The sequence below is a fragment of the Lissotriton vulgaris genome, chromosome 2_1 (genome assembly GCF_964263255.1).
Source record: "Lissotriton vulgaris chromosome 2_1, aLisVul1.2, whole genome shotgun sequence".
Classification (NCBI taxonomy): domain Eukaryota; kingdom Metazoa; phylum Chordata; class Amphibia; order Caudata; family Salamandridae; genus Lissotriton; species Lissotriton vulgaris.
Genome location: NC_141687.1, coordinates 631,897,667 through 631,910,147, shown reverse-complemented (window position 1 = coordinate 631,910,147; position 12,481 = coordinate 631,897,667). Strand labels below are relative to the sequence as shown.

The following is a 12,481-nucleotide window of genomic DNA, read 5'->3' as shown; positions in this document are numbered from 1 at the left end:
ACCCACCAACACTACCTGTGGCCTGGGTAAGTCACCCCTCTAGCAGGTCTTAGAGTCCTAAAAGCAGGGTGCACCATGTCCAGTTAAGAGCATAGCTGCAAGAGCAATATGCCCCTACGGTGCCTGTACCATTTTACTATCAGTGCAGTGAAGCCATTTTGAGTACTTGGGCTGGGAGTTTGTCAACAAAAAATTCACAGGCCCATGATGGCTTCACTGAAGTCTCGGAAGTTTGGTATCAAACTTTCCAGCACACTAAACCCACACTGATGCCAGTGTTGTTTTTAACGAACAAATGCACACAGTGTGCCTTTTAGACAAGCCCCCTTGAAACGACAAACTCTGGGGAGGCTCCTGACTGGCTCCCAGCCATCTGCAACCACCAGACAGGTTTCTGGACCCCTGGATAGAGAGCCTTTGGCTCTCTGGGTCCGGGAACAAAGCACATCATGAGCAGTGGTGTCATGCCTCCTCCCAAAGGATGGGCAGGGTCCTCGAAGAGTGAGCTTCAAAGTCCTGCCGCCTTTGTAGCTCCCCCCAGCCTTTTGCTGCTATCAGCTACTGGCTCCCACCGCTTCTGAAGCCAATTTTGGGCGCGAGAACCAGCAGGAAAACCTAGCCTGTAAGGGAGATGCGCCCACCTTTGCCAACCCCACCCCTTCCCTCCCCTCAGCAGGGCAGGCAAGGTGAAGCACACATCTCAGTTGTTGCCATTTTGTAGATGGGTGACCCCTCCTATCTGGAAGAGTCTTATGCCCCCCTCCACTGGAGGGTAGCATATTAGGAGGTGTAGACACCCCAGGGAAGGGACCCATTGGTCCCCACCTGCACACCCTGTAACACCCCTAAATCTAGTATTTAGGGGCACCCCTGAACCTTGCCTCTTCAGATGTGACATGCCAAGAAGATGAAGGACAGAGAGCCGTGCTGCAGAAGAGGAGAATGACTAGGACAACTACTTTGGCCCCAGCCCTACCAGCCTGTCTCCTGCTCAGAACTCCTGTGAGCTGAACCCGGCGTGTCCTACACCCAGCAGCCTCCAAGAACACCGGAGGCTTGCTATGCCTTCACAAAGAACTCCTATCTTCTGTCAACACTGGATTTGTCCAACACCAACCCAAGTCAGGACCCCAGATCCGGCCGGATCTGCGAGTCATCAAAACTCTGCACCCGGCGCCATGCATGGTCAGAGTTCGAGTGGTCCAATACCCTCGCGAGGTTTCTCTGGTGATCCTAACATGTGATCCAGCGTTGGGCGACCTCCATCGACCTTCACCTCGACACCTCCAGCCTCATTTCGAAGAGTCCCTTCAACTAAGACTGGAAGCGGTGAGACAAGTCCGACACGAAGGGACACCCCTGCATCCGCAGCTCCTGTGACATGACAGTGTCCTGGTGTCCAGCAACTCATCAACTTCATCCTGCTGTCATTGGTTCCTTTTGTCCAGTATTCTGGCTCCAGCCTGCAGTCCTTTTCCCGTGACCGACGTCCTCCATTGAATTGCATTGGGCTCCCAACACCACCTAAGCACCCTGCACCCGGCCACCCCGCGCCGCTGGTGGTGTGATGTTGCTAACCGGAAACCCCCTTTGCCCTGATCTTAACCCTAGGAGCTTGGCTCTAGAGACTGAGTGGCCTTCCCCTGAGCAGTCCCCAACCCAGGTGCCCCCTAGCCCAGTAGGCTAACACTGGCACCCAGCCGCGGGGGGATTCCCCTCGAGTGCCAACCTGAAACTTGGTTCTACCCCAAAACTCCCATTCCTTAACCAATTTATTCCCCTGTACCTTAACATGTGGTTTTTCCCATTGGAAATTCTTTTAGGTGTTGAACTGTCTTGTACTGCACAAACAGTAATCTATTGCTTGCACAAGAGTTAACCTGCTTACAAATGTCCTGTGTGGTATAAACTGAGTTAGGAGTATGTATCATACCAAACCAGAACTGTAATCTAAAAGTAATGCAAAAGTACTTTAACTGCATTTTTTTACCTAACTGTTTTCTCAACTGCAAAAAGTAAATATTCCTCCGAATCTTGTATTCACTGTCTTGTTGAAAGTAACATTGAATGAAGAGTTTAACATGCTACTAAGTGAATCTTGGTTCTGAATGTAAAATAAGAAAATAAACTGCTTAACCACTCTACCACAAAGGAGAGTAAAGTATAATCTACTTTACCCTCTGCTATACCTCTGGAGATCCACTTGACTCTGTGCACACTATACCGTACTTTGGAATAGAATATACAGTCAGATTCCTACATACACCATGACATTTTATTTTGCTTCAGTTGAGAGTGCAGCCCTGTAGAAACTCTTGGCCCTGGGCCACGCTTAGAATGTATTTAGCTTTAATTAACAATGTATTCTAGTTTTCAGCAATGTACCGTTTAGTCCAGGGCATCACATTGATTCAACTGCATTTCTATGGTTTATCAAGAAAGCAAATATTATTGTTAAATTTCAGTTTTTATCACACTTTTTGTATGATGTTTATAAGATCAAAATATGATATCATTTTCTACATTTGAGGATCTTGCTAAATAATATGTGGTTCCCAATATTTCTTTGTATTTGTTTTTCGGGAGTCATTTCCATAACACTTCTACACCAACATCCTCCCTTTCTCCTTACTTCAAGATACCCTAAAGTTCCCTTCCTTAATTCTTCCTGGTAACTCTTTCAACAACTCCCCTTTCACCTAGCTAGGATATCTTACTTTTCCCAGATAAGGGATTACAATGACACAAGTGAGTCACAGTTGCAGGAAGAAATGCTTCATTCACTTCACATCTCATGCTGTGAATTTTATATTTATTAACAATTTTACAACAATGTGTCAAGGGTTTCATTTCCACATACCACAGCGTTTAGCGTAAGTATCAGTTTACCAGGTTAGTATTTGTAAGCCCTGCTTTAGAGGAGGGCTTGTGGTGCACCACTCATTCCGGAGGTAGAGAATGACCAGGAGGGACCACCACCCTTTCAAGCCAGGCGGAGTGATGCCGGCCACTCTTGCTCGTGGGATCAGTCCAGGTCTACACCACATGTGTAAAGGCTAGAGAAAGATGGGATGTGCCCTTTTTTTGTGCATACCTGGAAAATGGCTGAGGGGGCCCATGGAGTGGAGGATAAAGGCTCAAAAGCAGGTCCAAGGGAATTCAAAGACTGGAGCATCGATGTCCGAATCTGGTGAAAGCAGGATCAAAAAAAGATTGGTGACAAGATTGGCAAGTGAGGGCGCAGACCAGAGGACAAGGGTGCATGATGTGCCATTTTGGAAAGAAGGAGTTTACCACTACCTTACTTAGGCAGACAATAATTTATTTGAAGAGAAAATTAGCATTCATAGTTTTGGTCAATTTTAATGTCAAATGAAATCCAGTCAATATTCAAGTGTTGCAAACAATGACTAAAGGCACGCATAGGCAAGATGCAACAGTGTTTCCTCTACACCTCCTGTTCCTCACTGCACAGAAGCAGTTATGCACTCGGGATAACTTCTTCAGAATTGAAGACCTGCAGTGCTCAATTAAGAAGGCGACTTCTCATTTCAAAGATTCAAACTAGCCTTTGCTGGGCTCACGCAATAAAGTGGCTCTGAGGCATGACCTGTTTGACTGAATGATCAGACGGGTTCGCAGCAGCTTCATAGTTACAGATGACCACCTCTTGCCGCTGAGCCTGAAACAAAGAAGCAATTAACTTAGTCTGATGTACCAGCAATTCCTGGACAAACTCAACTAATTACCCTTCGCATATATAGCACTGTTCACTTGCCCATTCTCCCTCACCCCAAATCCCAGATCCAATGCTTCTTCCACTCGCTCAGTCCAAGGAAGGACAAAACATCAACTCTCAATCCCTTCTCTCAGCATCAATAGAAGCCCCCACCAATATAAATTACAGCATGCTTGACCGCTTAATGGAGCAAGCCACCAAGAACATAGCTGTCCCACATGGTTGCATGTACCCGTGCCAATCTAGGCATGCAAGGCACTGCACTATGCTCTGTCTCATCGTGGTAAGCCAACCGGTTTCAGGAGCTACGCCCTTTGAGATTAGCAGTCTTGCATGCAAACCATGTACGAGTTAAAATGGACTTTGAACTCTGCTTTCTTGCAGTAACTAATAATATGGAAAAAGCAGGAATGGAAAAAAGATATTGGGTTGCCTCCCTTCATGTTCCACGAGAATGTTCAATCACATATCTATGTGAAGCTGTTAACTTTTTGTGAAAACTAGTGCTGGTCAATTACCTAGCTGCCATTTCAACAACTGTTTTTGAGGTCGTTCTGGTTTGAATGGGCTAGGTAGGAGCCTCATTCAGAGACCAAATATTCAGATAAGCTAGTCCTTCTACACCCATAAAACAGGTTACAATAGTGTGGCAGGTTAAGGTTACCTGGTAGCATAAACCTTGAATAGGATGTTCTGCTTCAAGATACCTGGTAGTGTAAACCTTCATAAGCAAAAGGCACTGCCTAATAGTTTCAAGGCGGAGATTAGTGGGGAGGGGACCACTTAGATCTTCAGGGATAGGTCCCACATAGGCCACCTAGAAGAATCAGTCGGGTACAAAGCTGCTTGGGGATCTGGGACTTCCGTGGTCTGCTGTGGTTGTTTCACTAATTAGGTTTCAAAAGAAGGAACTTCCCGCACTGCATCCTGGAAAGCTGCTGGTCAGCTGTATCGCAATTGGGCAAAGCCCAAAGCTTTGAAGTCCCTTCTAAGTCATAGGTGTCTATCTTAGACCTGAGAGACCCCAACTTGCAACAGGGTATGTTGAAGAGTATGTAGAGGTGAAGGACTGACCATCAGAAATAACAGGTACCAGGTGTAGCCAAAGGAGCTCCATCTCGCCGAGCAGAGACCGAAAGTAAGAAGTGAAACTGTATAAACTCCTTCCTTGAACTCCGCAGCCCTTATCCTACTCAACCTTTCAGCAGCCTTCAACACCATCTCCCACCGCACACTCCTCGCCAGATTACACGACGCCGGCATACAAGGACCAGCCCTATACTGCATCCGATCATTCCTCACAGGAAGAAGACAAAAAAATTAAGACTGCCATCCTTCCGATCCGATCCCATGAAAATCACCTGCGTAGTCCCACAGGGTTCATCACTTAGCCCGACACACTTCAACATCTACACGGCGCCCCTGGCCACCATGATCCGACAACACAGCCTCAACATCGTATCCTACGCTGTGACACCCAGCTCATCCTCTCCCTCACCAAAGACCCCAATACCACCAGACTCAACTTCCAGATTAGAATGCAGAACGTGACTGTCTGGATGACCAACAGCTGCCTAAAGCTCAACGCTGAGAAGACAGAAGTCCTCGTCGTCAGTACCACCCCCTCAGCATGGGACACCACCTGGTGGCCGACCGCCCTCGGAAGCCCCCGATCCCTGCGGACATCGCCAGAAACCTCGGCATCATACTTGACTCATCCCTAACCATGAACGACAGGTCAACGCCGTCACCTCCAGCTGCTACAACACCCTACGCAAGACCTTCAAATGGATCCCCCCAGAATCAAGGAAGACAGTCACCCACGCACTCATCACCAGCAGACCGGACTATGGAAATGCTCTCTACAGCGGCATAAACAAGTCCCTACTCCGCAAACTCCAGATGATACAGAAAACCGCTGCCAGACTCGTCCTCTGCATCCCCCGGTACAAACACATCAGCAAACACCTATGGCTCTCCGTGGAGAAAATAGTCATCTACAAAATCTTCACCCACGCCTACAAATGCCTACACAACACCGGACCCAAATACCTCAACGACAGAATCAACTTCCACATACCCAAAAGAAACCTCCGAACTGCCAACCTCGCACTGGCCGAAACCCCCCGCTTCCACAGAGCAAGCGGAATATCCTTCTCTCAAATTGCAGCCAAAACCTGGAACAAACTCCCAGCAGACATCAGATGCGCCCCCTCTCTAAACACCTTCAGGAAGACTCTCAAGACCTGGCTCTTCAGCTAAACAGATCCCTCCCACCCACCAGCGCCTTGAGACCCCCAAGGGTGAGTAGAGCGTATCAATCCCCTGACTGTTTGAATGATTGATTGTGCAGTGTACATTGTAATAAGATTAGCTTCCACCCTGTCCCCTCAGACCTACATTATTGTAATTAAGCATTTTTAAATGCAACTGGGTTATAGGAAACATTATTAATTTCCAGATCAACTCTACACTTTTGTTAGTGAGCAGCAGGAACAATGGATACTGGTCCAAATGTGGGCAGAATTATTTTTAGTGTTTATCTTTTCCAGCCACAAATCGTGGCAGGCAAAGATAAAAGTATGCAAAGTGTTTAAATCCTTCAGTCTGACTTTTCATCAACCTGTTTCACTACTAACTCGCACATTTCCTATAGTTACATGGGGTTTCATAATGCCTGTCCATGCGACATTACATTACCAGTTGAAGTACTAACGTATGCACATGCATCTGTCCATTGGGCATATGTCGCATGACAATATTCATGGGATCCCACCCTTTTTTTTAAAGAGGTAAGGGGGCTTTTCCATACTTGGGGTACAGAACATGGGCCTGTCACCCATTATAGCCATGTTTGAATATTACCAGCTTGCAACCAGCTGCGCTCATTCCTACTCACAGTCCTCCTGCCAATACTTGCTCCCACCAACCCTTGTATGATGAAATTTACAGAAACTTTGTCTGCAGGCAGTAATACTAATGCATCTACATACTCAAAGCCACACCTAACTACCCACAGTCATACTCCACCCAGTCTCCGACATCTCTGCATGGCCTCACAGAGCCTGTGCCTACTTATCGCCAGCTTCTGCCCACAACCCATTAGTGACCATCGCAAAACAATCATCACTGCCCAACCCACTATCAACCACTCATGTCTGCTCACAACCAGCTTGTCTACTTACGACTGAAGAGTTAATTCCCATTCAGTCACCACAACACAACCAATGTATCAGGTTCCTGCTCAAAGGCTACCACTGGCTTGTCCTGGTCACAGTCACTCCTGTTTTTCCCCATTAATTCACCACAACTAGCCTGTCACCACACAGCAACCTCAAGCCAAGAAGTCACAAAGACTCTCAGGCACAAAAGAATTTCTTTACTCAAGGTCATCAAAACGTGTTCCTCCCTGCAACTCCCACAACCCGTCTTTCTTCACCTGCACTATGCTCCCTTTCTGTGGATTACCTCTGTCCCTCACATATATACATTGTCACTTACCTCTGTCCATTCGCCCCTCAGGCCAATGTACAGGATCTTCGTTTGTTCTGCTCCAAAGTTTTTAGATATATGAATAGAAAGATGATGAACGCTTGAAAAACGTGCAATTCTGAAAGAAAAATGTAAAGGTAGTATCAAAAGTACTGCAAACAGCCCTATTGCTTATCAACCAGAACAAAACTTTAGGGTCCCAATGAGTAAACCAATGGCTTGTTGCCTTACGCATATAACTTTTCTCCTTGGTAATCCATTAATGGATGTAAACACCTTCATGAGGTATAGATGCTAAAGAATTGTTTTGGATTAGATTTACTTCAGTGGCCGGGCCTTTCATACTGCTTACACAGTGTCAGGTAGAGTTAGCAGTAAGCAGGTATTAAAAGGAAAATGGAGTCACAGCCGCACACGATTTAGAGATAGATTATGAAAAATATAAATGGTAGAAATAATAGGCACCAAAATCAGCAACTCCACTTTCCAGCGTTAGATTCAATGTTTCTCGATTTAAGATGATGTGAGGTGTTGTCTAAGACCTATAAAAAACAAGAGAGGGAGTGAAGAGGTAGTGGGCCAGATGTAGGTATTTGGATATGGAGATGTAGGGGCATGTTAAATTACAGAATCGGTAATTTTACCGAATTTGTAATTTTTCCAATTCGGTAAAATACCGAATTGGTAAAATTACCGATTCTGTAATTCAACATGTAGGTAGCACTGTAATCAGTGCTACAAGGGTTTAAGAATTCGTTATTTACCACCAACTAGAAGTTGGTGGTAAATAATGAAAACCCTTCAAAAAGCATTTTTTTGCTTTAAAAAACGTGCCATGTTGCAGACATACATGCCCTAAGGGCATGTATGTCAGCAACGTGTGCACCCATGCATAATTGAGGGGTGCAACAGGGTGTCAAAGTGACACCCTGTCCCCCTTGCAAATTTGGTAATTTTACCGAATCGGTATTTACTGATTCGGGTAATTGGCATTAATTTCTATTGGCCGATTCGGTAATTACCGAATCATTCAGATTCGGTAATTTCAAAAGTGAAATTACCTACATCCCATTTACCTACTCCTAAATACCGAAACGGCATGATGCGGTATTTAAGAGTAGGTAAATCGAGATTACCTACATCTGGCCCAGTGTCCTTAATGGGCACTTGAGGTGGAAATCTATATAAAACACAAAGATCCCCCAGTAGATGGGTTTCTTTCTGTGGAAGTTCTCTCATTCATTAGAGTGTGTCTCCTACATTGGTTGGAAGTACACAGTGTTTGCTTAGATAACCCTCACACACCAAAAGGGCCCTTGGTGTCACGCTTCATCATGGGGGTCTTCCCGTCCCGCTGCGGAATGGGGTGTGCTACGACCTCGACTATGCGGGAGCACTGATCTTCAGTACTATGTGTAGTGTAGGAGTTTGTGAGGGGAAGGGTCAAGGGTGAGCGAAAAACTGAATTAGTTCCGTGGACACTGCCTCGCTCAATTAAACGGAGCCGTGGGTAGGCGTTTAATTGAGCGAGGCAGTGTCCACAAAATTAATCAAGGAATTGTTGGGGATTCTAAACGCGTTGGCTGTTGAGTGTGGGGGATGGTAGAACAGGGTGTGCCACGAGGGGACTGAATAGAAATTATTTCCCCCTTGTTCTAGGTTGTTAACACCCTTAAGTAGGATATGCATCCCCACCCTCCCTCAGGCAGGATAGTAGACATGCGTCTTTGAATGATCAATTGTCCGCCTTGTGTTTTCAGTGCAAATGCAGGACTGGTTTAATTTCAGGCTGGCACACATAATTTATCGATGTTTGTCTTGCGATCATTGATTTGTTGTATATAGTTTTGTCACAAATAACGTTTGGTATTATGTATATGTTGTATATATTGTCTCACAAAAGAAATGGTTCTAAATCACGCATACAAATGTGTTGCAATTGTGTGATCCACTAATGTGGTGTTTCCTTTAAAAAGACATGTCCAATTGATTTATGAATGTCTTTTTGAATTATCAAAACTAAGAAGAATAAATGCTCAAAAACCTACGGACAAGTGGTCTTGAGTTTATCGCGAATATTGCAGCAGCCCTCTCCCAGACCTCGCAAAGACTGTGGACTGGCCCATTGTCCTTCTGACACTGCAGATGATTATCACAGATAGAATGACAATGGGCCCTATTATAGGACAGCATGTGGTAGGACTTCTGCATCAGAGTAGGGCAAGGCATTCTGCTTTTGTCTTGGTATGGCAAATTAAATACCTGTCAGAGGCAGAGCATTCATTTGTGCAAAACCTCCATCTATAGGTCATTTACCACATTGTCAAGGTGGATATCTGTGAAAGGTAGAATTGATAACCACTTTTGAAATAGTATTCAGTTCAGTTTCTAATGTCCCTGAAAATATAATCCCTTAAACTAAATATAAGGTGCAAGGTAAAAGAATTCTGAGTAAAAATGAATACAATAGGCTATTCAGCGAAGTGCTTCTTAATGTCATGGGACGGAACAGCGTTTTCACTGTACATTTAAAAGTAAGATTTAAACATACAAATAAAGAAATAACATATAATGTGTATTGCTACATTAGCACTAAGTGCATGATGTTGCTTTGCAAAGCTGCGCGCATACTGAAAAACTGTGAAGTGCACGATTGTCTCAACCTTATATAAACTTATTTTGACTTGTACCTATTTTGGTTGTCTATTTACCTATATACTATTGTGCGACCTCCTCAGATATGTCTGTAAAACGTATGTTTTGTCCCAAATTTAGGTCCTGAATTTTGACCCTTTGGCCTGAATTTTTTCACTGACCGTCCTGAATTTGAACTCATGCCAGTTGGTCACCCTACTTGGCATAGAATTGCAGTTGTTTGTACGATCAATCAAGGGCCGCAGGTAGAAGGACACCATAACCAAGACAAGACAGAAGCACATGTGATCCAATGCATAAATAGGCGAGGAGAGAAGGGAGGTGTTCCCTGAATGGTACCTGGGGGTACCACCTAATTATTCCCAGAGACCTCCAAAAATCCACTGAGATAAGGCCACCTGCGCACGTGCCCTCCCATGCCAGCTACTGTGTACCAGCATCAGGCAAACCCTGCCAGTTTAAGAGGGTGAGGAAAGGGTTCGCTGGTAGCTGGTTCCAGCCTTTGCTGAGGTGGCAGCTGCAACGTGTGCCCCTCACATTGGAGTGAGCATATCAGCTCACTCCAACAGGGAACCCAGGCCCCCTGACACATCTCCGACAAGCCCCTGAGGGCCAGAGTGGTGGGACACTGCTGTAGAAAATCCAGGCAAACAACCACCAGTAACTGGGCATCTAAGCACATCTTCGTGGAACCTTCATCACGATAAATGAGGTTAGGACATTCCAGGTCCACGCCGTATGCTGGCAACAGAGAAAGGAAACACAATGCCACGTCCGAGGTGGGTGTAGTGACTGGCTGGTCACGGTCAAGTGTTTATAAATAATGTGTTTCCACCAGCCACTCCTAGAGGGCTGGTTTCCACACTCACCCAGTCATCCATCACAGGCCATGTGACCCTGCCAATAAAAGCGGCCAGGCGCACGTGCCATGGGCCAGATCCAGCATGTAAGCCTCTGTGTCATTACTTTAGGTGTATGGGGGACTGGGGCCCGACCCTTACATTGGCAACAAGCGAGCTAATCTCCGCATGGGAATGGTCGGTTGGTCAGTCTGTGACTGTTGTGGGGTGGTGTGTGTAACCTGCGAATAAGGTTCCCCTGTGCATGTTGGCAGCAAGACGGAGAGGAGACTGAGGCAGCACAAGGGGAGAAGAAGGCTACACAGAGAATCCACCAACGTAACCGTTGCTCGGTGAGGCTCTTGTAGCCAACTACATTCTGATGCCCCGGCAGCCGAGATGTTCACCAGTTCTACAGCTTGAAGGTAATAAAATGTATAACGAGGGTAAGTGTCGCAGCTGGGACATTGCTGCCGACCCTCCTGCAAGAGACAAGAGGCCTCCCCCTTCCTGAAGTGCCCACATGAGTAGACAGAAGGACTGCGACAGTCAAGGGAAAAGACGGCAAGCGAGAAGAGGGGGGGGGGCATCCAAAAAGTAAGAGCTGAAGCGGCGTGACTAGAATATGTGCCCCATACGCCCTCAAAGTATAGAAAGGCCAAGGAATGCTTGCACTTGCTAGGAACGGAAGTAGCTGCCACAGGGAGATGAAGAATTCTGTTAGCATCCCAACCACAGGAGAGTGGTAAAGAAATGAGGCCACTTTGGCCCGAATCTGTGAGGCAGCTTCTGCAGAAATGTAAAAAAAAGAAAACCACTTACCCTGGAGTGGGGTGCTGTGAGAGGCCGCGCCCATGTCGCCAAAGTTACCCACGGCATCAAGGCAGCTGCCGATGCCGTGAGGAGTGCCTGGCACCGGCATCCATAATCTAAGGGAGCACCTGCGTTGGAAGTACCCTTCCACTGGGAGGGTCAGAGCGGCGCACCAGCCTGGGCCAGATGCTACATGTGGGAAAGGTGCAGGCTGTGTGGAAGAAGCAGTGGCAGCACCACCTGGCGGTGTCTCGCGACGTTGGATCATTCAGTGGAGATGGTGGCCAGGGCGCCTAGTGCAGCCCTCGTGGCACAAGCCAGTGGTGCATCCAGGCAGGCCTCACCCCATGATACTACGCCCCAACCAAAGTCTGCAGACTGGTGAGGAATGGCACAGCCTCGCAGCATCTGTGCTATTGGAGCCTGTCTTTGAAGTGACTGGAGTACGGCACTAGGCGGTAAGAGTGTGAAGAAAAAGCAGTAAGGTAAATGGGAAAGCTGCCATCGGAAAGTGGCAGCCCGCAGAGACCCTGTCACTCTGCTTTGTTTGGAGGCCTACATACCCTCTCAGAGAGGCGGTGCTGAAGGGAACATCGAGGAGAGAGGCTGCCAGTGCCTATGAGGCCTGCAGTGAGACCTAGTGGATATGGGTGGCCACTGCAGCAGTTAATGACACCTGTGGGGAGCGAAAAGTACCTGCAGTGCTCGGAAGGCTGCCCTGGCAGTGTTGGCAGCGAGGGCAGAGACAAGAGGATGCTATGAGGTCAGCACCCCCCTGCTTGGGGCAGAGTGAGAGGGGACAGACTGGGCACCCCAGTAGTGGGAAATGCTCAAAGAAGCGCACAACAGGAAAGCTGCCAAGAGAATGGTGACAGCAAAAGGGAGTGTGTCAAAGGCAGCAGAGGAGAGTGGTAACCACTGTAAATGCAGCATTGACAGCTGC

General features: G+C 46.9%; 1 protein-coding gene across 1 annotated transcript in view; it reads right to left on the bottom strand.

The window, feature by feature from the left end:
* Nucleotides 1-3,305: 3,305 nt before the first annotated feature.
* Nucleotides 3,306-12,481, bottom strand: part of PITHD1 (PITH domain containing 1) — a 62,434-nt gene continuing 53,258 nt past the window's right edge. Inside the window, exons 5-6 of the mRNA XM_086955795.1 lie at nucleotides 7,241-7,349; nucleotides 3,306-3,682 (exon numbers count right to left, since the gene is read on the bottom strand). Coding sequence (XP_086811921.1) covers nucleotides 3,581-3,682; nucleotides 7,241-7,349 — 211 coding nt within the window. The 3' untranslated portion in view covers nucleotides 3,306-3,580. The remainder of the gene's footprint in view (nucleotides 3,683-7,240; nucleotides 7,350-12,481) is intronic.